General features: G+C 43.2%; 1 protein-coding gene across 3 annotated transcripts; it reads left to right on the top strand.

The window, feature by feature from the left end:
• Positions 1 to 382: 382 nt before the first annotated feature.
• Positions 383 to 23,910, top strand: acvr1l (activin A receptor, type 1 like). 3 transcript variants are annotated; one of them, XM_079527185.1, is made up of 10 exons: positions 383 to 523; positions 1,372 to 1,452; positions 4,401 to 4,667; positions 5,209 to 5,420; positions 5,723 to 5,822; positions 6,114 to 6,260; positions 15,742 to 16,017; positions 18,396 to 18,593; positions 21,306 to 21,436; positions 21,966 to 23,910. In XM_079527185.1, exons 2-10 carry the CDS (start codon positions 1,383 to 1,385, stop codon positions 22,095 to 22,097), a joined length of 1,533 nt encoding a protein of 510 aa, XP_079383311.1. In that variant the 5' UTR covers positions 383 to 523; positions 1,372 to 1,382; the 3' UTR covers positions 22,098 to 23,910. The 3 variants fall into 3 exon arrangements, with proteins under 3 accessions (XP_079383311.1, XP_079383310.1, XP_079383312.1); XM_079527184.1 differs by lacking the exon at positions 383 to 523 and adding an exon at positions 639 to 730; XM_079527186.1 differs by lacking the exon at positions 383 to 523 and adding an exon at positions 793 to 945.
• The last annotated feature ends 273 nt before the right edge of the window (positions 23,911 to 24,183 follow it).

Here is a 24,183-nt window from a genome sequence, read left to right as displayed (position 1 = left end):
CACCGGGTCAGCGTCTCCGTCACCGTCAGGGAATGTTCCCTTTTTAATCAATGAAGGGTGGCTCCACTGCCCGCGTTGCGTTGCGTGACGCTGCATTAAAATTGAACCGGTGCGTTTTTTGACGCACACGACGGAGACGCAATGCGCCCGGTGGAGCCCTGGCGTGAGGATTTATGGCTCTTTGAAGGGAGCCGGATCTCTGGGATCCGTTCCTTTCAAAGAGCTGTTCAAATGATCCGATTCGTTCACGAACGTCACATCTCTAGTGTGAAGTGGGTGGGTCATCTTTGAAGGGAGCCGGATCTCTGGGATCCGTTCCTTTCAAAGAGCTGTTCAAATGATCCGATTCGTTCACGAACGTCACATCTCTACAGTGTGAAGTGGGTGGGTCATCATCATCATCAGTGGGCTGGCCGGTCCTCTCTGCTCTACAGCCTTACCAATAACATTGTTAAGACTGCGTGCATGTTGTGAATTATAGACAGAAAATAATGAGTTAGTTACCGGACTACGTTTGTGCCAGGTAAGGACATGCTATGATGATTAAAAACAAAACAAACATAAACAAAAGTCCCTGGCTTTGCTGCGTCTTGTGCAATAAGAGTTAGCTTAGCGGCTAGGAGACTGCCTGCCTGCCTGCCCTGCTGGCGCCTGGGAGGCGGCAGGAGAGAGCAATAAAACCCGGTTGTTGTTGATGGCCTGTTAGCAAGAGCTAACTCTGTAACATCCAGTAAGAACACATGGAGCTGGACCAGACTTGATGCTACTCTACTTACACGAAGCTAACGTCAGAGTGGGGTTTGACATTGAGCTTGGCAATGTTAGCCCAAGATGTTGTCAGTCAGTGCCAGCTAGAAAGCTAACGTGACGTGACGCTAGCCTGCATAGGAAGACAGCCAAATGCCTCAGGAATGGGATGACTAGCTAACGTTACTCCTGATATCGGTGAAGCAGCGAACATGACATAATTTGGCCATATGATTTGTTCTTATTATTATTAATATAACTATGCTATATGATGAAAGGTGATATCATACCAAAGGGACATATTTTGAATAATGGTACTGCATTGGTTTTCTTTGTGACGCAATTATCCTGATTCTATTGCAAAACAAATGTGTCACTAAAAGTCCAATGTCTAGGTGAATTCACGCAGATGTGTACATCTAATGTTGTTTGTGTGTTAGCTCTGGTGACATTGGTTGCATGACATGTATGTACTGTATATGTCCTGACATCCCACATCACTGTGGCTCATTAGAAGCGATAGAGAGTGATGCAATCTAATTACACAGACAACATCCTACTTCCTACACGAGCTGAGTCCCTCCATCTCCTTTATTTCCTCTGTCATTATCTTTCTCCCCACAGTGCACGGAAACATGGGTCATTGCCTTGTCCAAGTCCTTCTGCCCCTGCTGCTGTCTTTACAGACACTGGCTGAGGACACAGGTATGGTGGCTTTTACAGTAGTTCTTCTCAGCTCAACTTTAATTTATTCTCACTCCAGGTATAAAAGGGTGGGACACAAATTGCAGTTACATTTTAAAGCAACCATCTGTAGGTGTTATGTCCTCTCCCATTGGAGAGAGGCAACTTACACTCATTCAAACGTGGGTCTCCCACGAGGGAATCCAAACATATGCTGCTCATCCCAGATGGAATCTGCCCATGGCCATTGGCCAGGTGAGATATTGGGCCCATGTGCTTTTTGCTGGGCTACTTGCAAACCAGCAGTGTCCTATTGACCCCTTCAGCAGCATACTATTTCTTTTGCTTCAGTACTTTTCCTATCCCCTTTCAGAACCCTACGTTAAAGTTTCTGACATTTTGATGACTTTAGACGTAGGGTTCCTTCCCGTCGACTTCAAGCGACGTGCTCATTTCAATATGCAGGCTGACTTACCCTCTCCGACGCGTGTCTGCGCTGTGGGTGTGATGCTGACATATTCCAAAAGAAGCATATAAGAGCTATAGGAGACAACGGGAGACAACCGAACCCCCCGCGAACGGTGCAGAAGCCGTTAAGTATTTTTAATCTTTGTTAGACCGTTTTGGCAGCTCTGAAATTCTCTCTTGACTTCCTTATTGACATCCCATTGTCCCGCCTCCAGCACCGTGGCTGGCTACCTGCGACAGAGGCAGGAACGTGTAGATAGCCAAAATACTTAAAGGGGAAAACCACCCATTTTCAACATTTTACTATGTCATTAATATACCATAGAGCTGTTGTGTGGAAATAATAAAAAAGTCCCCCCATTCTGTGTTTCCTAGAACTGTAATTATGAAGAAAATCATTAACATGGTGAAACACATCTTGATGACATCAAGATGTGTTTCACCATGTTAATGATTTTATTCAGACCTCTAGTTCTAGGAAACACAGAATGGGGGGACTTTTTTATTATTTCCACACAACAGCTCTATGGTATATTAATGACATAGTAAAATGTTGAAAATGAGTGGAATGCCCCTTTAACGGCTTCTGCGCCGTTCGCGGGGGGTTCAGAGGGTTCCGTTGTCTCCTATAGCTCTTATATGCTTCTTTTGGAATATGTCAGCATCACACCCACAGCGCAGACACGCGTCGGAGAGGGTAAGTCAGCCTGCATATTGAAATGAGCACGTCGCTTGAAGTCGACGGGAAGGAACCCTACGTCTAAAGTCATCAAAATGTCAGAAACTTTAACGTAGGGTTCCGAAAGGGGCTATACTTTTCCTAGATTTCTGAATCCAGGTACCTCTTACCAGACTTCAACATTTTGCTTAGAAAACTGCAAGGGGACACCACCCATTACTAGTATTATAATGCTATAAGAGAACATAAATTATTACTCCAGTTTTAGCTTCACTACATTGGCTCCCGGTTGTTATTTTTACTTGTTTTATAAAGCTCTCAAGTCTCAATGGTCTCGCAGCTTCCTACCTATATGATAGCCGCAATTTGCAACTCTAGATTTTTTTATAATGTGATGAATCATCTGTGATGAATACCCTCCATTGACTCCCCACTCATCCAATTTGCGTTTGCGATCTGCTTGTCTTAAACAACGTTAAACTCACCAACATTGCAGCTGTAGTCCAAGCTTGAATGATCTTCTTTCAATCTGCCGAGCTTGTTTTTCTTAAAAATCTCCCGTAGACATGTTATGATGAGCTACTTTCTGTCAAGAAATTCTGTGCAAGTGATTCTTTTTGTTCAAGTGTTGGAGTTTGGAAGCGCTCGTCGTAAGTCACTGAACGGCCCTGCATGCCATCTGTTTCACATTTGCACATAATGCAGGAGGCAGCAGTGCGACCCCTTAATAAAAACGAGCGCTTCCAAACTCCAACACTAGCACAAAAAAAGAATGAAAAGAATGACTTGCACAGAATTTCTTGACAGAAAGTAGCTCATAACATGTCTACGGGGGATTTTTATGAAAAACAAGCTCGGCATATTGAAAGAGGATAATTCAAGCTTGGACTACAGCTGAAATGTTGGTGAGTTTAACGTCGTTTAAGACAAGCAGATCGCAAATGCAAATTGGATGAGTGGGGAGTCAATGGAGGGTATTGCAACTCTAGATTCATCACATTATAAAAAAATCTAGAGTTGCAAATTGCCGCTACCTATATGACTGCCTGCCTAAATATGTCCCCAAACCGCCCCTCAGGTGCTCCACTGTTGGCTACAAAAACACAGTGAAGCAGCTTTCTGTTTCTGCGGGCCAACGGCGTGGAATATACCTATACCTTCGACAGGCAGTCTCTGTCCTGAGACTGCCTGTCGAAGGTATAGGTATATTCCACGCCGTTGGCCCTACTTCATAATAAATATTTATAAAATGTATGGGAATGTATTTACAGTCATATACATGAAGTGAGAGTACCAAACGTACTAGTGGGAGCATGTAAGACTGACATAGCTGTTGTTGGAACAACTGTCTGTCTGTTCCTTCAGCATTTGATACTGCAGTATCGCCTGTCTGATAGTAGCAGTGTGAACAGATTGGGGCTGGAGTGTTAACTGTCTTTGATCATCCGCTTGGCATATGCATGTCCTGGAGGGAGGGAAGCTCACCTCCAACGATTTGCAGGGCCATTCCAGAATCCCAAGCCCCCAGAACCTCGGTAGAACAGTGAAGCGGCCGTCGCCTGGTGGCTACATCAGAGAATGCAATACTTACACATTTAAAGCACTACTGCACATGCTTCTATAATCTGAAAATCTAGCTATTTGGGGTACTTGCAGCAGACGTCCGGGTGCTTCAAACGCCATTGAGTAACTTTCATTTAAATGAAAGCTGGGGGGCGTCCACACCATGCTCTGTAGTGCCCACTGCCCTGCGATTCAGACGGTGCAATCACTACATTATTAAGCTGTACTCTTAAGTCTTTGTTTGTCTTCTCCCTTACAGATGGGCAGCTGGTGTGTTTGTGTGACAGCCCTGTGTCAGCTCTGTGCCTGCAGGCCAGCGAGTGCCATGGTGCTAGCTGCTTCTCCTCAGTGAAGGTGAGCAGCGGTGGTGGGGTGGTGTTTGAGCAAGGTTGTTTCAAAGGGCCAGAGAAGATCCGGTTCCATTGCTCCACACCGCCTTCCCTCCACCAGGCCATCATGTGCTGTGCAGAGGACATGTGTAACCGCAATACCACTAGAAAATCACTAATGCCTCTGCTGCTGTCAGGTAGGAATGAAAAAGTGTTTAATGCTTCTACTTACTGTATGTGAAAATATGCAAAACATACAGTAGACATTATATTAATGACTACTGTCTGGAGAAACATTCTTCTATGGGTGTGTGCAGTGACTGCAGTCCTTAACAGCATGCGTGGAATGTAGATACAACCAAAATTTGGCCATGTTGGAGTGGCAACAAAAGAAAAGCTTGTAATGTCATCATCACCTCTTGACACCTGATCCTTCAGCCATCATTATAGAGTAGTTTAAACACCATATCACACATTTACTTTGATCGGATGACAATACAATGTCCCCTTTGGTGGCATGACAGGCCTCTACAGTCAAACGATCTGTAGTTCCAACTACTGCGACAATAACACTGTCTTCTGTAATAGTCTAATTCATTCCGCAACATGTAACAGATCTGTTATACTTATTACTCAGCAATCAGTCTTTCTCTGTCTTTGACTTATTTCTCTCAATTGTTGTTAAGCGGCAAGCCACTCTTGATTATTCTCCGAAAACATTTCTCTTCTGCCCCACAGCCCCAGAAGGTGAGCCAGTGCGGTATCGCGTGGAGACATTGGCGCTCTTTGTGCTTGGTCCTGTGGTGGTTCTGGCTCTGCTGTCTGTAGTGTCCATTCTAGCATGCAGGAGGCTCCACCATGGCCGCCTGCAGAGGCTGCAGGAGTTTGACACAGAGCAGGGAGCCATAGATGGTCTCATCACCTCCAGTGTAGGAGACAGCACTTTAGCGGTAAGGAAAAACAGAACTACCATGTACAGTTTGTATTGATTCAGATTCAAAGAGGTTTGCAATACAAATGGATAGTCGTTCTTTTCTGTTGAGTTTACGCAGTAGATGAGTAAATGAATGATATGCTGCACTGTGATCATTACTACAAAAGTAACATCTTACTCTAGATTTTCCTTATTACGGTTGATTTATGGATGTTTGCCAGCTGATGTGCAGCTGGCAAAGCTCAATTTTTACAGCACGGGGAAGGATTGAGCCTTGGAAATATACAGTATGTTCAGAGTGGCTTTCTCTGTCCTCAGGACCTGTTGGACCACTCATGCACATCAGGCAGTGGTTCTGGGCTTCCCTTTCTTGTCCAAAGAACGGTGGCCAGGCAGATAAGTCTGGTGGAGTGTGTAGGTACGTTGAGCATCAAGTCCAGACCTTTATTAAAATAATGTAAGGAATTAAATAATGTAATTTAAATAAACAAGACAAGGTTTAATAACATCATGAACGGCATGTCCTCAAAGTGATTATGACATCAATCTGGAGAGATGGCAAAGAGATGGCAATCTGGAGAGATGGCGGATCTGAGATTACGAATTCACAATCGGCTTTTATTTATGTCATCTCCAAAATGTATTTCAATTTGTATAACATTTATTTCTTCCTTCCTGCTATGTCTCTTCTTTCATCTCTCTCTTCTAGGCAAAGGGAGGTATGGAGAGGTATGGCGGGGCCAGTGGCAAGGGGAGAATGTGGCTGTTAAAATCTTCTCATCGCGAGACGAGAAGTCCTGGTTCAGGGAGACGGAGATCTACAACACAGTGCTTCTCAGACATGAAAACATACTGGGTTAGTAATACATACATAACAGGTCAGGAGACTAAGGAACAGTTTTTCAACAACCCAAGACTTAAAATATGTGACTGAGGGGTATTAGATTGCATAAACTACATGAAAAATTCAGTTTCATCTGTCTGACCTTTAGATCACATGCTGGCAAATGCCAGAGGACTAAACCGTTTCAGACTCAACTCCCATTCCGGTATTTAACACTTATGCCCAGGACGTCCCCACATGTCTTTATAATTACACCAGTAGGAGGCCCAAGACGTCTGGAGAGGTCTTTAGGTTTTTAATGATATAAAACGGGATCACTAAAATCATTTTTTGACAGTGACCGTTGCTAGGCAACGCTCAGAGCTCCCGCACATGTTTGGCGCATGCGCGCAGCCGCTCACTTCCTTATTTACAGCAAAAGTACAGTATATAAAATAGAGGTAAGGTCACCAACGTCATTTTTGCTATCACGCAATTCCAGACGGCAGATTCGTCGCACCATGGAAGCCAAACTGCACCCGGAAGTTCGGCAGAATGCACTGGAGTCAATGAGAGCTCAGTGACCAGCTCATGAACACTATTTCTGAATGACTGAGATCTTTTATGAAGTAATCGCTTCTGGCACATAACAGAAGACATATAACACATTATTGTCTACTGTGTTGCTTTTCGATGTGTACACTGTGTAATTTGTAGGTATCTAAAGAGCAAAAAGTATGTTTCTGAACGTGCCAAGTATCGCTGTCCACCGCTTCCTGTCAGGTAGCCAAATCTTGCGATACCCCCGGTGTGCTGTGCTGTAGGGCTGGGTGCAATAACCGCAATATCGCCATACCGCCGGTATACAACGCATACCGCGGTATCGGGTTCGTTACCGCGGTAAAAAAAAAAAAAAAAAAAAAAAAGTTAAAAAAGTTTTTTTTTTTTTTTTTTTTAAGTTTTTTTGTCCGTGCTGTTCTGGCGCCCTAGGTTCTAACCCTAACCCTAACCCTAGTTCTAACCCTAACCCTGGGTTCTAGGCCTAAGTGCATATGGTTGATATGAAATAAAGTGTATCATAATAAACAGTGAGGCTCAGTCAGTCTAATCATATGCCAGCAACACCAGAGGGAGTTCAACAAACCATGTGCAACCCAGATTCGGCACAAACAAGTATTGATTGATTGATTGAACTATTTATTAACAGTTTGCAGAATTACAGTAGCCTACATTTCAAGCACAACTCAATACAAAGACTGTTAACTGCGAGTGGACGACCCAATAAAGCATTACACTTGTTTACAAGAGGTTCCACCTAAATTCATTTCACTCCTATGCCACAAAAATGTGGAACGCCCTACCAACTGTCATTAAGACATGTAAATCCCTTGACTCCACCCACCCCCACCCACCCCTTTTCCCCCTCACTGTATATGTTTTTCCCCCTTTTTACCTCCTTTATGATGATTTCCTGTTTTTGGCTTTATAGAAGTGTATAGTGTACAAAATGTTATGATTAATTGAACAAGGTGGACCCTCTTGTAAACAAGTGTAATGCTTTATGGTGTCGTCCACTCACAGAGTAACAGTTAACAGTTTTTGTATTGAGTTGTGCAAATGTACTGTAAACTGTTAATACAAACTTAAATCAATCAATCAAGCAATAATGTTAACTCATGGCTTGGGGACTGGGGAGGCGCGCAGTTGCTGCGTGGTGTGGAGCGGCTGGAAGTTGAACCTTTCAATTCATCATATATTAAATCTATCAGTTAACTTGGAATTTGTTTAATATGTTTAAGATTTTAGGTTCCATGATGAGGGGACGTTTTTGAATGGTGAGGTGTTTGTTTCATGCGATGCGCTGCTGAGCGGGCATTTCATTGGAGTGAGAATGGTTGCCATTGCGATTCCAAGTGAAGTGTGCGGGATTCTTTTTTTCTCTACTTCTCAGTTCCAGTTATCCGACGCACCTGTCCATTGTAGGTGTGCAGAAGGACTTTTTCTTATAGTCAGTCAAAAGATAAAAACAGTTCTGTCCGTCCTGTCTGTACAGCTCTCTCTCTCTCTCTCTCTCTCTCCCTCCCTCCCCCTTTCTCTTCTCTCGCTGACAGGCATCAATACAAAGTTGAAACCGTTACAACGATGCACCCTTATCCATAGGCTACACGTTTAGCCTAATGTTTTTCTCTCTCTCTCCCCCTTTCTCTTCTCGTCTCTCGCTGACAGACATCAATACAACGTTGAAACCTGTTACTTACGATGCGCCCTTATCCATAGGCTACACGTTTAGCCTAATGTTTCTCTCTCTCTCTGACGGTCTGAGCAATGCACGATGCACCTGGCTGTTACAACAGCGCGAGGTATTAATATTCGCTCAAAACAAAGTCGGACAATGTTTTAAATTAGGCTACTCCAAACCAGACCCACCTATAAATGTCTGTTGTGACATCAATGGGATCGCAGGAAAAAGACGCTCAACACAACTTGTCTTGATCTGAAATGATGTGAAATCCGTTCGCTTTTTTATTTCTTTTTTTAACAGCGGGCTGCGGGAGATGTCTGACGCAGTTGATTTGATTGACACCCGAACACGTGTTGCGGCATTGAAATGCCAATCTTTCCTTAATAAAACTGTAGTCCATAATATCCGTTCCAAAACTCTGTTTGCCTGCACCCCCTGTTAACTCCTCCTGATAGCTAACGCCCCCTCCTCAACGCCCAGAATGGTTACTTGGCCCAAAAGGATTTATATGTATTATAATCACACAAACAAAGTCCGGATCGTTTGCAGCGGGGGTTAATTGCCTCGCGCTGTGGATTTAATTTTGGTAAACTGGATAACAACAGAAACACGTGGAAAAGCTATATGAGTCGTCTTGTCTCTGTAACGGTGCCACTGTGTGTGTGTGAGCTGTGAGGGGGGGCCGCGCATGGAGGACGAATGACACTGGAACTGCACTAGACACACAGCTGCTCTATACATCTCCGTATACGGTGTTTTACCGGATTTTGCAGACCTGCTCTATACATCTCCATACACGCTGTTCCACCGGACTAAATAACACTATAAAACCGGAGGATTTTTTTTTCGCGCTGGGGGGGGGGGGGGGGGGGGGGGGGGGGGCGGTAATTATCGCCATACCGGCGGTATGGGGGCCGACAATAACCGCGGTAATAAAAATCCCATACCGCCCCAGCCCTACTGTGCTGTGCACATCGAAAAGCAAGTGATTAGAATTTGGGGAAAAAGTCCCGTTGGGGAAAAAGTCCCTTTGGGAAAAAAGTCCCAAAGGTCCCGTTGGGGAAAAAGTCCCGTTGGGGGAAAAAGTCCCAGAAGTCCCTTTGGGGAAAAAGTCCCTTTGGGGGAAAAGTCCCTTTGGGGAAAAAGTCCCGTTGGAGAAAAAGTCCCAAAAGTCCCTTTGAGGAAAAAGTCCCTTTGGGGGAAAAGTCCCAAAAGTCCCTTTGGGGGAAAAGTCCCAAAAGTCCCTTTGGGGGAAAAGTCCCGTTGGGGGAAAAGTCCCAAAAGTCCCTTTGGGGGAAAAGTCCCTTTGGGGGAAAAGTCCCAAAAGTCCCTTTGGGGGAAAAGTCCCGTTGGGGGAAAAGTCCCAAAAGTCCCTTTGGGGGAAAAGTCCCGTTGGGGGAAAAGTCCCAAAAGTCCCTTTGGGGGAAAAGTCCCGTTGGGGGAAAAGTCCTTTAAGGGAAATGTCCCTTTGGGGGAAATGTCCCTTTGGGAAAATAGTCCCTTTGGGGGAAAAGTCCCGTTGGGGGAAAAGTCCTTTAAGGGAAGTCCCAAAAGTCCCGTTGGGGAAAAAGTCCCAAAAGTCCCGTTGGGGGAAAAGTCCCAAAAGTCCCTTCGGGGGAAAAGTCCCTTTGGGGGAAAAGTCCCTTTTGGGGGGAAAAGTCCCTTTGGGGGAAAAGTCCCCAAAGTCCCGTTGGGGGAAAAAGTCCCGTTGAGGGAAAAGTCCCAAAAGTCCCGTTGGGGGAAAAAGTCCCGTTGAGGGAAAAGTCCCAAAAGTCCCGTTGGGGGAAAAAGTCCCTTTGGGGAAAAAGTCCCAAAAGTCCCGTTGGGGAAAACGTCCCTTTGGGGAAAAAGTCCCAAAAGTCCCGTTGGGGAAAAAGTCCCGTTGGGGAAAAAGTCCCAAAAGTCCCTTTGGGGAAAAAGTCCCTTTGAGGAAAAAGTATTTTTGGGGAAAACGTCCCAAAAGTCCCTTTGGGGGAAAAGTCCCAAAAGTCCCGTTGGGGGAAAAAGTCCCGTTGAGGGAAAACGTCCCAAAAGTCCCTTTGGGGAAGAAGTCCCTTTGGGGGAAAAGTCCCGTTGGGGGAAAAGTCCCAAAAGTCCCTTTGGGGGAATAGTCCCGTTGGGGGAAAAGTCCCAAAAGTCCCGTTGGGGTAAAAGTCCCTTTTGGGGAAAAAGTCCGGTTGGGGGAAATGTCCTTTGGGGGAAATGTCCCGTTGGGGAAAAAGTCCCAAGAGTCCCTTTGGGGAAAAAGTCCCAAGAGTCCCTTTGGGGAAAAAGTCCCTTTGGGGGAAAAGTCCCTTTGGGGGAAAAGTCCTTTAAGGGAAATGTCCCGTTGGGGGAAAAGTCCCAAAAGTCCCTTTGGGGGAAAAGTCCCTTTGGGGAAAAAGTCTAGTTGGGGAAAAAGTCCCAAAAGTCCCTTTTGGGGGAAAAGTCCCTTTTGGGGGAAAAGTCCCAAAAGTCCAGTTGGGGGAAAAGTCCCTTTGGGGAAAAAGTCCCGTTGGGGAAAAAGTCCTGTTGGGGAAAAAGTCCCAAAAGTCCCGTTGGGGAAAGTCCCAAAAAGTCCCAAAAGTCCCGTTGGGGAAAAAGTCCCAAAAGTCCCGTTGTGGAAAGTCCCAAAAAGTCCCAAAAGTCCCGTTGGGGAAAAAGTCCCAAAAAGTCCCGTTGGGGAAAAAGTCCCGTTTGGGAAAAAGTCCCGTTGGGGAAAAAGTCCCAAAGGTCCCATTGGGGAAAAATCCTGTTGGGGAAAAAGTCCCGTTGGGGAAAGAAAAGGGGACTTTTTCCCCAACGGGACTTTTTCCCCAACGGGAGATTTGGCTCCCATGAAAGTGTCATGGCGCAGCACAGTCACGTGACCTTGACATTTGAGACTTTGTCATATAATCGTTTCAGGAATATAAAAGGAGACATATAAATATTTTTTGCCAGCCAAGTCTATGGACTTTAATGTTTGTTTAGGGTAGTAAATTACACGTATGATGTCACTGGGGTGATATAAATAATTCCTTTGCTGTGTCCCTAACTTAAGTGTTTCCCCCAAAGTCCCGTTGGGGGAAAAAGTCCCGTTGAGGGAAAAGTCCCAAAAGTCCCGTTGGGGGAAAAAGTCCTGTTGAGGGAAAAGTCCCAAAAGTCCCGTTGGGGGAAAAAGTCCCAAAAGTCCCGTTGGGGAAAACGTCCCTTTGGGGAAAAAGTCCCAAAAGTCCCGTTGGGGAAAAAGTCCCGTTGGGGAAAAAGTCCCAAAAGTCCCTTTGGGGAAAAAGTCCCAAAAGTCCCTTTGGGGAAAAAGTCCCTTTGAGGAAAAAGTATTTTTGGGGAAAACGTCCCAAAAGTCCCTTTGGGGGAAAAGTCCCAAAAGTCCCGTTGGGGGAAAAAGTCCCGTTGAGGGAAAACGTCCCAAAAGTCCCTTTGGGGAAGAAGTCCCTTTGGGGGAAAAGTCCCGTTGGGGGAAAAGTCCCAAAAGTCCCTTTGGGGGAATAGTCCCGTTGGGGGAAAAGTCCCAAAAGTCCCGTTGGGGTAAAAGTCCCTTTTGGGGAAAAAGTCCCGTTGGGGGAAATGTCCTTTGGGGGAAATGTCCCGTTGGGGAAAAAGTCCCAAGAGTCCCTTTGGGGAAAAAGTCCCAAGAGTCCCTTTGGGGAAAAAGTCCCTTTGGGGGAAAAGTCCCTTTGGGGGAAAAGTCCTTTAACTCTTTGAGAGTTTCAAGGATTTCTATATAGTTTTTAGACTTCTCTATGGCAGAATGGCGTTTTTGAATGATTTATTGAAAATTCTCTGCTGTGAATGTGTGACAACGAAAGACCTTCAGAGAAAGCTTGGCTTGTCTGCTTCCAGGAAAAAAATGAACTGAGTTGATAAAATGTTTAGTTGTGGTGTTGGAAGCCATTTAAAAGAGCCTGCATTTACACTGGGTAGTGTTTCTAGGACAACAACAAAAGTTATGACCGGTTGAAGTTTTATTTTCTAAATAACTTTTTTTCTGCTGGGCGTACATAGCCATGCAATATCTCATTTTAAAGGGTGAGTTGTCTAGTTCAATTAAAATAAAATAAAAAGTTTCTCACATGTACCACTGTAGATATTTTGCCATCTATAAATAGCATGGTCAGTCATGATCAATCTGACCTATCCAGCTAAAAGTCCCCCTAGCTCTGAAATGGAACATCATATAAACTCAATTCTTTTTTGGGGTAAAATTAGACATTCTAACGCACATTTTGATATATACCATGTTTACATAGTCTTACCAGTACCGTGTCTATTCATGCATGTATCTCAAAAACCTGTTGTGAAGAAACAGTTTTGATAAAAAAACTCATCCAAGGACATTGTTTTGATATGACTTTGTGCCCATGATATGTATCAAAATATAGACTTGAATGTATACTGTATTATAACAAAAAAATTGGGTTCTTACCATCTACCGTTACAGAGTAAATCACAGTTGAAACTCGCTTAGTCAAACCATAAACCTCAGACTAGTGAACAAAATAGCCATGACAGGTCTAACTCATTGTAAAAGCTTGTCTTTTATTTTTTATGACTACTAACATAATACAATTATAATAAATATTACAGAAAATAAATAGGCCTACATACAAAACAGTTGTCCCCAAACTCCCCAGTGTCCCCAAACCACTGCATTCCAGTTGTTCTTGACGGTGTGTGTGTGTGTAGGCTAAATTTAAAAAAAACAACAACTGAAATGAATGAATGCATCCGGTTCAGTGTCGGAGAACTCCATCGCAGTCTTGACTCTTCGTCTTCATCATCATCATCATCATCCTCCTCCTCCTCCGATGCCAGTTCTAAATATATAAAAATAAACATTTAGCTGTAGTCAGCCCGGCCAATAGCCAGTTGGGGGGGGGGGGGGACGTAGGCTATCTGACATCATCGTCATCATCATCATCACACGGAGACACACTAAACAATGTACAATCATGATTGTATACAATATACAATGAATGCAATTATCATGCAAGCTCAGACGTCAATGAAACGTCATACAGATCTTATATAATACGCTACTGTTAGCTTCACTCCCCGTCCCCCCTCCGATCCTTGTAGCAACGTCATCATAACCACGCGTTGCTTCAGTAAACGATGCATGTTTGTTCTCCGTCTTTGTAGACAGTAAATAAAAGGAGTGAACATTACTCTAAAGATCAGATCGCCTATAAGGCACGCTACAATATAAAATACTTGTACTGCCATGCGTGCATGCCTGCTACGATACATTTGTACTGCACCAACCAACCGATCGATACCAACCCCCCCCTCCAGCCCTTAGCCAGCACCAATGCACCGACCAACACCATTAGCCAGCACCTTCGGTGCTGGCTAATGGCTGGGGGCCATCGTGGTGAGTCATTCTGGCGTCATGATCTGACTAGTAGTAGTAATTATCCAAGCATCTATTTGTAGCGATCATCTTATGATTTCTGATCACTATAGAAGGGCATTTTCTACAATAAGATTACCTCAAAACATTCCGGGTTGATCGTCTTCTTCAATGGTTTCCCGGTATAGCTCATCGGACGACGATGGGGAGACAATGAAAAAAGGAGGGAGGGAGCAGCGAGTCTCGCTGTAAGCACTGGACCAAGCCTGGAGAAGGCGACTGGGACGCGTATGGATCAATACTACTACCACAAAACTCGCTCAAATAAATAGTACTGCTTTCAACTTTTTCTGCTAGAAAATCGCTCGGGCGAGACGGCAAACAGGCAAAACAATGAAAACTATGAAGACTCCCTCTGCCCCCACTGTTTACAGGGGGTTGGACCAGCTTCCAATGGCAACACGTACACGTGTGTCACGTGACACGGGTTTTCTGGGTAATGTAGTTGGAATATAAGCTCAGGAATTTAAACAGCGCTTCGGAGCATATTAATATGTTTAGATTCATCAAAAACTGTGAAGACGCCAATTGGCGTCATTGATCATTTACGGAATTCTGATGAAGACGCCAATTGGCGTCTTTCATCTTCTAAGGGTTAAGGGAAATGTCCCGTTGGGGGAAAAGTCCCAAAAGTCCCTTTGGGGGAAAAGTCCCTTTGGGGAAAAAGTCTAGTTGGGGAAAAAGTCCCAAAAGTCCCTTTTGGGGGAAAAGTCCCTTTTGGGGGAAAAGTCCCTTTTTGGGGGAAAAGTCCCAAAAGTCCAGTTGGGGGAAAAGTCCCTTTGGGGAAAAAGTCCCGTTGGGGAAAAAGTCCCAAAAGTCCCGTTGGGGAAAGTCCCAAAAAGTCCCAAAAGTCCCGTTGGGGAAAAAGTCCCAAAAGTCCCGTTGTGGAAAGTCCCAAAAAGTCCCAAAAGTCCCGTTGGGGAAAAAGTCCCAAAAAGTCCCGTTGGGGAAAAAGTCCCGTTTGGGAAAAAGTCCCGTTGGGGAAAAAGTCCCAAAGGTCCCATTGGGGAAAAATCCTGTTGGGGAAAAAGTCCCGTTGGGGAAAGAAAAGGGGACTTTTTCCCCAACGGGAGATTTGGCTCCCATGAAAGTGTCATGGCGCAGCACAGTCACGTGACCTTGACATTTGAGACTTTGTCATATAATCGTTTCAGGAATATAAAAGGAGACATATAAATATTTTTTGCCAGCCAAGTCTATGGACTTTAATGTTTGTTTAGGGTAGTAAATTACACGTATGATGTCACTGGGGTGATATAAATAATTCCTTTGCTGTGTCCCTAACTTAAGTGTTTTTTAGTTTTTTTTATGGGTGCTAGCCCATCCTATATACAGCTTTTTGTCCTCAACTCAATGAAATGAGAATTTACGTTATGTGTTTAAACAAATCGGCTTTTTGTGGCAACACAAACATTAAATGCCATTGACAATGAAAGGAGAATTTATGTCATATGTAGACGAGCAAATCGGCTTTTCTAAACACAGTACAACTGTTTTAATTCAGCTCGGGGCTTATATCAATCACATAAATTCAGTTGTCATCTTACATGATCATGGTGAAAAGATGAGTTTTTTTTAAACATTGTATCATGGTTAAAAGATAATAACATAAGTTGACAAATTAATTCATGAAGTATATTCATTTTTTATTGGATGATGTACGACGACAAGAGCGCCCCTCACTTCACACGGGTGTGATTTATTTTAAATGCAGAAGGAGATAGGAGTTGTTAAAGGGGTTTTGCTGGACAAGAAACTATCCACCATGAAAGGTTATCCGTCATTCGTTCATTAATAATCCCTAATTGATTTCCCTCCTTCCCTTCCCCTCCTTCCTGGCATTCCTTCCATTGGCCCTACTTCTTCCTCCTTGCTCACAGGCTTCATGGCGTCTGACATGACGTCTCGCAACTCCAGCACCCAGCTGTGGCTCATCACTCATTACCATGACAACGGCTCATTGTACGACTACCTGCAGCGGGTTGCCGTGGAGACATCAGAGGGCCTGGCGATGGCAGCATCGGTAGCGTGTGGCCTCGTGCACCTGCACACAGAGATCTTTGGCACAGAAGGGAAACCGGCCATCGCACACCGTGACCTAAAGAGCAAGAACATCCTTGTCACTAAAGAGCTGCGCTGCTGCATCGCTGATTTGGGTCAGTCATTTATCTACTGATTTAGTCTGTCTTTCTGATGTCTGTCCCTAGTTATGTGTTCATGAAAGCATTTCAGTAGAAATGCTACTGAATTACAGCAGTGCCCTCTAAATGTCTGCCATTTATACCTTTTATTAAAGTTAAAGTAAAAAGCCCAAATACCGTATGTACCATTTTATTAAAGATGGAATGCCGTGATTTTCAGTTTATTTTTTTATGAGGTGACAGTACTTCAATTCAGTTTCTCAGCCGTGAATATAACCTTCCAGCGAAGAAAAGTTGACTTTCGCAATACCAAGGATTCGTCAGTGATGTCAGGTCACTGCGGTTTACAAGCATGAAGCTTCAGCTTCGACTCCTTGCTACTTCAGTGTTGCATAAACATAACCGTGACATTACTCAAATCCTTGCCATCTTTATCGCAGCCTTAGTTTCGTGTGCGTTCATGATCAGACGCATCGCAATAAGCAGTCTTATTTTGTCAAGTTCGTGACTTCACGCTAATGAAACACTAAACGGGATTATTATTCCATGGTGTCAATATTCAAGTACAACTATCAGAAGATGTAACCCCGGTAAAGTAATGCGTCACATTGCAAGTTTAACTAAAGTCTCCCACCTGCCCAAAGTAATTTCTGATACCGAAAATAGCCAATCAACAAGCTCACAAGGTAGGTATAATGACATTTAGGAGTGGTCAATGATGACGTGACTAGTGATATAACAATATGTAAATTAGAGCCCGACCGATCCGTCGGTCGCATCGATGTATCGGCCATTTTGGGCGCCGATGCCCGACATCGGACATCGGTGGACATCAGTGTTTATTTAATCCGATGTCCCGATGTTTATACAGGAGGGGGAAAAGTATTTAATGTTTACTACAGTCCATCCTGCACATATCACTCTCTCGGTCCTGCACCGCTGTACTGGAGAAGCATATCACTTTTTCGGTTCTGCACCACTTATTGGAGAAGTATATCACTTTGTCGGGTGCGCAGCGCATATATATATATATATATATATATATATTATTTATTTTTAACATTTAAAACTTATTTACATCACTGACTTTAGGGGTACATAATAATAATAATTAACCAATTAACCATAGTATTAACAGGTTACCATTTCTATAAGGTTTACAGGTTAAACCACAAAAATCCCTTCATTGGATTTAGATGTATAAAAGGCGTTTGTACATTATTTGCTATTTAGAGATATGCTGTGTATTTCAGCCTTGTGTATTTCAGCCACAACAAACTATTAATAGTATGACTGCTCTATTTTTTGAAGCCTATCCTACATACAACTAAGAAATCACACCTGTGTGAAGTGAGGGGCGCTAATATATTAAAGTCTAACTCATGTTGATTAGGTGATGTAATGGTGATTATGATGTAACATGTCTATTTGCTCAGACACTATGACATAACATTGTCAATGAGAACTGGATGGAAATCTACACTAATAGCTGAATATAGGAGGGCATATATAGGGGTGCATTTCATTTTGCCTTATGTGCCAAAACATTTTATTTGTATTCTATTGTTAACTTGAATAACAAAAAACGTATTTTGAAGTTTAGAAGTTTTTAAAATGTATTTTTGATTATTTTAATTGATTACTAAACATCGTTCCAAAACATCTGCATCGTATCGGCATCGGTGGTGTAGGTCTCTCCAAAATTGGCATCGGCATCGGACCCAAAAATATGGCATCGGTCGGGCTCAATTGTAAATAGCAGCTAATTATTGACTGACTGCCAGTCAACTTCTGTGTGTCGTCTTGGTACGATTGATGCACATTGATGCACCCCCACATGGATTGTGGTACTGGTAATAATGGCCCTGGCCCATTTATGAACACACTAAGACGGTGTCTGTCCAATAACGGTGCAAGGAGGTAGGAAATCCCTCCTTCTCCTCGTAGCATTCAGTCTCCTTGCACTTGAACATTCATAATTTAATTCAGACCGATCAAGTTCCATAACTAAAGCACTGGGGGGTTTATATTGAAACATTTGCAGTCGTGGAGCTTGCAGGATTTCAGCATAATTAAAGTGAGTCACACTGTCTCTTCCCATCAATGTTTCAGCAACACTGTAAACAAATTATGAATAGCTATACCTATGAACAGGAATTGTACATAAAAAGTACATAACATACAAATAAAATATATTTACTTTAAATGAAGCCTAATTTTCAAATGATGGCTTTGAAACCTAGGGTAAACAAATCCTGAACATGATGGTGACAGCTTAGGTAATAAACCCAAATCAGTCACATCCCTACATACCACGCAATCATTTGCTGGATTACCCAATCAAAATGTCAATGCTTTTGTCCTACACTGACAACCTGTTTGCTTCCAAACAGGTCTAGCTGTAACTCACTCCCAGGCAGATAACCTACTGGATGTGGGCAACAACCCCAAGGTGGGGACCAAGCGTTACATGGCCCCTGAGGTGCTGGACGAGACCATTCAGACAGATTGCTTTGATGCCTACAAGAGAGTGGACATCTGGGCCTTTGGGCTGGTGCTGTGGGAGATAGCACGACGCACATACAGCAATGGTTAGTAGGGTTTTATTCTATATCAATGAATCATTGGGTAATTTTAAATCGATTAGTCTCAGGCTTTGTTGCACAACGATGTCCCACAAAAATAACAACCTACTGTATATGTACAAGCTCACAATGTGTCATCTTTCATTGTGAGCTTGTAGATCTGCTATTAACAATCTGACCAATAACAATCTGACCAATAACAGTCATAATGTCGGGGCTTTGTCAGAATATCTGATGTACCTGTCTGTGTCCCTTTTGTGCGCATATATGGAGATTCTGATGTCATAGCCATACCCTGTATATCGGTTGGATTGGCGGTTTTGGACAACCGCAGATCCGAACTAATCGGGGGCGGGCACTGCACTCCCTCGAGTCTGAGTCCCTCGAATCGGTTGGATCTGTGGCTCTGGTCAACCGGGTTTGTTTATGGTTATGTCTGAGTCAATCCTCCCTTAACTCCATTATTGCTCGCCAGGTGGTAACATAAGCACACCTAACCTCTGCCACCCGTCCGCTCTCACTCTACGATCCTTGTTTAATTTCCGGGTTATTCAGTGAGGTCGGGGCTGTTGTTGTGAGCACAGTGATCGTTAGCCGTTAGCTCTCGTCATAAACGGTTACATGTCCGTAGCATGCGAGACAAAGTAAAAAATGATTTACGATCGCCGGGATGCACGACAGCTCACCATGGACAGCGCTCGAAGCTTTAGAGATACAAGTCTTTGAAAATCCTGTTATAATGGAGGCTCAATGGAGCTGGATTTAAAAATCCCATAGCTGTTGAGGACGGAGGCTCTCCATAGCAACCGGAGCAATACTAAAAGGTAAATTGACGGTCGGCGCTTTCATATATGGAGTATACGGTTGTCCACGAACTTGAGATGCCGTACCCTAACCTAGGGGGTACGATTATAATCGTAGAGAGCAGAGAAAAAAATAAGTTTTTCACACTTTTAGATCCGTGGTCATCATATTGGTATACCTAACAATGGATGTTCCATTTGTGTGTATTTTTAAAAAGTCCATCAAAATCTAATTGCAATTACTTCCTTTGAACGAAAACGTGTTGCATGATGATGTGTCGAGTCCAGCATGAATAAAAATGTATCTTGATTTCATTCACCTGTTTGATTCCCATTGCTGCACAGTCCTCCAAACACAGCTGATGTTGATTTCAGAACTACTCCGTTTTTTATCTCAAGAGATGACATCCTGACAGTAGTAGCTGCATAAAAAAATCCCCAAAAGCCGTCTTTAAGCCAATTTGAATAAAAAATAAAGTTAAACTTTTTTTTATTGATTCTTACATTTAAATCTACTATTTTCATCATACCCGTATGGCCGTCAGTCCATCACGCCACGTGACACGCTCCATATATGGCCATCTCCATATATGAAGATCTTGACACTGACCTCATCAAACCCTAGATAGATAGCCATACATGGAGAAGACTGGATTATCACCTAGATCTGCATATATGGAGCCGGCCAGCAACTCTACATCTGACCTCAAAACTCAATTGTTCTGACATTCCATATGTTGATTCCTCCCCACCCGTCCTTCCTCTTCGATGTCTCCCTTTTGACTGGTACCTGTCCATTCAAAGTCTAGACGGGTCCGCCCCAAAGTTATTAGTGCAGCTGTGCCCGGCAGCCGGCGAAAACTAGAGTTCTCAACCATAGACATATAAAGGTAGACGCCTCTTCTGGCTCTGGGGCGTCTGTATCTCAACGGAAGGAAACATGGAGGCAACGGGAGGCGATGCATGATTGGATTGCATTGGCAAGCTTTCCTGAGATTCCTTGCGAAGCATAGCGGAAGCACAACGGGAGAACGGAAGGGGTCGTTCGGTAGGCCAATCAGAGGCGCGACTCCCTCTTTCCCAGCAGCACTTGCCTTCCGAGATTCCGCTTGACTTCCTCCTGCCGTTGGAGACAGGTCGCTCCAATGAACTGCAGCTGCCAATGAGACATCTATATTAATATCTATGTTCTCAACGGGCCTGAAAATTAAGTCTCGGCCCTACCTGGGCCCTCATCAAACCCTGTACACTCAAGACACTGCCCCCGCTGCCACCCTTAGATCTGTGCTTGATGTGCTAGAGTCTTGGGACTTTATTGTGTTTATTCTCTAACTGCTGTAGCCTGTAACCCTATGATTTTATTTTATTTCAAATAAATCAAATTAGAAAGACATGTGTCCATCTGAGACCTGTAAATAAAAGTGCTGGCCCCTTGGGCCCTATCTTGCCTCTTACCCCTAAACTTTTTTTTGGGCCTTTTTTTACTATTTTGAAAAACATTTTAAAAGAGTGAAAATAGCCAATATACATTGGCACGTTGTGAGCTTGTATACTGTAGATTAGCTATTTACACTATTTTAAAATGTTTTTCAAAATAGTTCACAATCCTGCCTCCAGGATTGTGAACTCGGTACTGCCACCATCTGGCGGAGTCAGGTTAAAGATGGGGCCCCTTATTATTTTGTATTAATTACTGACCTGAGCTTAAGATGAAGCTTCAGTGTTAAGTTGGTAGACACTGCTTGACAAAGTTGAAACGGTTCAGATTTGCCACTCAATCAGATCCATGCTTTTCTTCATGGTTCAGGAACTTCATGACAGGTTTTGTTTTCTTTTACAGACCTCTGGTGGATATGGGGTCTTCTTTTTACCAAGATTATAAAGTCTTTATTTCTGACATCTCATCTCTTTTCAGGTATTGTAGAAGAGTACAAGCCTCCGTTCTATGATCAGGTGCCAAATGACCCCAGCTTCGAGGACATGAGGAAGGTAGTGTGTGTGGAGCAGCAGAGGCCTTTTATCCCTAACCGCTGGTTCTCTGATCCTGTAAGTAGCAATGGCACACATGTTTCCACTTTTCTGTCACTTATGGTTTACGTGCATGGGTGGTGTGTTGGTCAGAGAGAGAGTTCCTTAACAGAGATGCACAAGATTCCCATTTATGTCACACTAGATAACTGTCTGCTATGTCCTGTAATGCTGTAAGTGTACATTCACATGCAGTCACTCCCAGTTGAAAAGACATATTCATTGCTATATAATTTATCTTATCCAAAACATATCTACCCTGTATTTCTATTACTCTGGCATAGGAGGGCATGAGACGTGAGACGAGTGTGACAGTTATTGGACTGCCCTGTTTTCATAGCAAAATTGATTGTGTTTTGTTCTTGCGACTGAGTCAGCCATTTCCCATAAATGCCCAGACAAAAATCTATATAGTTCAAATGGACCTCCTCTCTGGTCATTTATTGTAGAATATTACCCCAGCTGTAACACTTGAGTTTCTCACTACATGCTTAGCTCACTTAAAGTATGGTATAATATAATCTGTATCTGCCCTCCCCTTTCTCAGACCTTATCTGCTTTAGTGAAGCTGATGAAGGAGTGTTGGTACCAGAACCCTTCAGCCAGGCTGACAGCGCTTCGCATCAAAAAGACACTTGACAAGATCCACAGCTCTTTGGAGAAGGGCAAGGAGTCCTGAAAGGGAGAGAATGGATTGAGGGAGTTCAGAGGGAATTCCCGGGTAACAGGACTTCGCCACGGAGAAGAAAATGAGAGAAAGTTAGTCGAAGGAAAAGGGGTGATGGGTGGGTCGGACTGATGGTATATAAGAGGAAAGAATCGTCAAACTTTAGTCTTTATCCTTTTTGGTTGACCTCAATGTTTTCCCTCTGCTTTTGACTTGACACTTCACACACAGAAGTTTGGAACTGTACTATGCTGAAGAAGCCAGATGTTTGTTACAGGGGGGGGGGGGGGGGGACTGCTGCCATTGTCCGCACTGACCTGAGAACTGTTACTGAGTTTGAAGAGACATGGATGGCATGTTATTGTACCACTACATCACTGCAACACTTTGATGCACCAGATACACCAGAACAATCAACGTCTGTTTGGTTCGGCCGGTCCAAAACTACAACATGACATCATTCAGAGGTTTGGGTGGGCGGGATCAGAACTCACGTTGGGTGTTCTGTGCCTCCGAAAGGTTGTGACTAACCAAACTAGTTTGGCTACTGTGACTGGTCAGACGATCGTCAGATGTTCTGCGTTGTTTCCACATCAATTTAAGATGTTCTGCGTTGTTTCCACATTCATTTAGTTCATTATGTCAGCAGTGAAGTAAGTGAAGCCCCGGTAGTTTTAGAAAGGGCAAACCTCCAGACCTCAATCAGAAATTCCCCACATCGTGTTATGCAATATCCTCAATATTTTTCATACTGATGTTGGTTGTTCTGGTGTAGTATGCATCTTTACACTATCTCTCTCTCTCACACACTCGCACACACACGCACGCACACACACACAATGTCCTGCCTGTTTCGTCCTTTGATCCTCAGCCAATCGTTTTGGCATGCTGTTTTGGATGTTCTGCTCAGAGACAATCAGATGTGTTCCGTTCATTTAGCTTCCAACTTAGAGCAAGCCAACTCTCGGCACATACGACACACAGACACACAACACAAAAGGTTGAGTTGCAAAGGAACAGAGCCAATTGAATCAAATAAACATTGTTTGTAAAAAAACAAGTGATATTTATGTATTAAATCACTATTACAATTACCACACTACTGATATGTAAAAAAAGATATAGGATGGTGTGTGAAACCTGACTGTATACATACAGTATGGATTTACTATACAATGTACTCTAACTATATTGTCATTATTTGGTATTAATATTTACTATTAGGGAACACTACTTTGAAAACTATAAAGGGGGTGGGGTAATTTACCTACTTTATGAGCTGTATCAGAAGCAAGCATTACTGTATGTAAACAGGAAAAATACATATTACCAATTGGAATCCTCCTCCTGGGTGTTTGTCCTGGGATAGATGGATGTACCAGCCAATAGGAAGATGAGACTTTTTAACTGTATATATTATAATGGAATAAGAATATATAACTTGTACAGATGTATGTATTTGGTAGTTTAAACATTAAGATCCCTCTTCCACTGTGGATGACCAGTGTTGTTGGCATCTATGACAGGAGGAAGGAGTGAAGGAAATACTTTAGGGGTCAGACTGAGTATTTTGTAAGTTCTTTTTGGTGTGTATAGACTTCTGTTTTTTTACAGTATGAGAGCTGGGTCTCTTGTCTGCTCCTCTCATCTCCCATCATGCCATGCTGTATGAGTTGCCCAAAATGTTTGAAAATCCTGTTTTGTTCAGGAAAGATTAAAAAAAGGACAATATGTAGACTTTACAGGTGCATTTCTTCACAAGAGATGTTTTTGTTTAAAAACAAATGTTTTGTCTTTTTTTATATGTAATAAAACATTTACTGCACATGTACCATCATTATTTTATTTATCTGAATGTTGTAATATATACCTACCATTTGAATATGGTGTAAAATCATGAAAAAAACGACATGCTATAGTTCATGGTTTCGGAAGGCTATAGACTATAGTCTAGTTTTTCATGATTTTGGAGGATTTGAAAAAAAAGAAAAGAATAAAAAAACGACATGCTATAGGGTCAGGGGTCAGGGGACCTTAGTATAATTGCCTTATTTGAATCTGAATCCAACATATAAAAAACATATTTGTGATTTTTGTT

The sequence above is a fragment of the Electrona antarctica genome (assembly GCF_951216825.1).
Source record: "Electrona antarctica genome assembly, chromosome: 18".
Classification (NCBI taxonomy): domain Eukaryota; kingdom Metazoa; phylum Chordata; class Actinopteri; order Myctophiformes; family Myctophidae; genus Electrona; species Electrona antarctica.
This window is presented reverse-complemented; position numbering and strand designations above follow the sequence as displayed.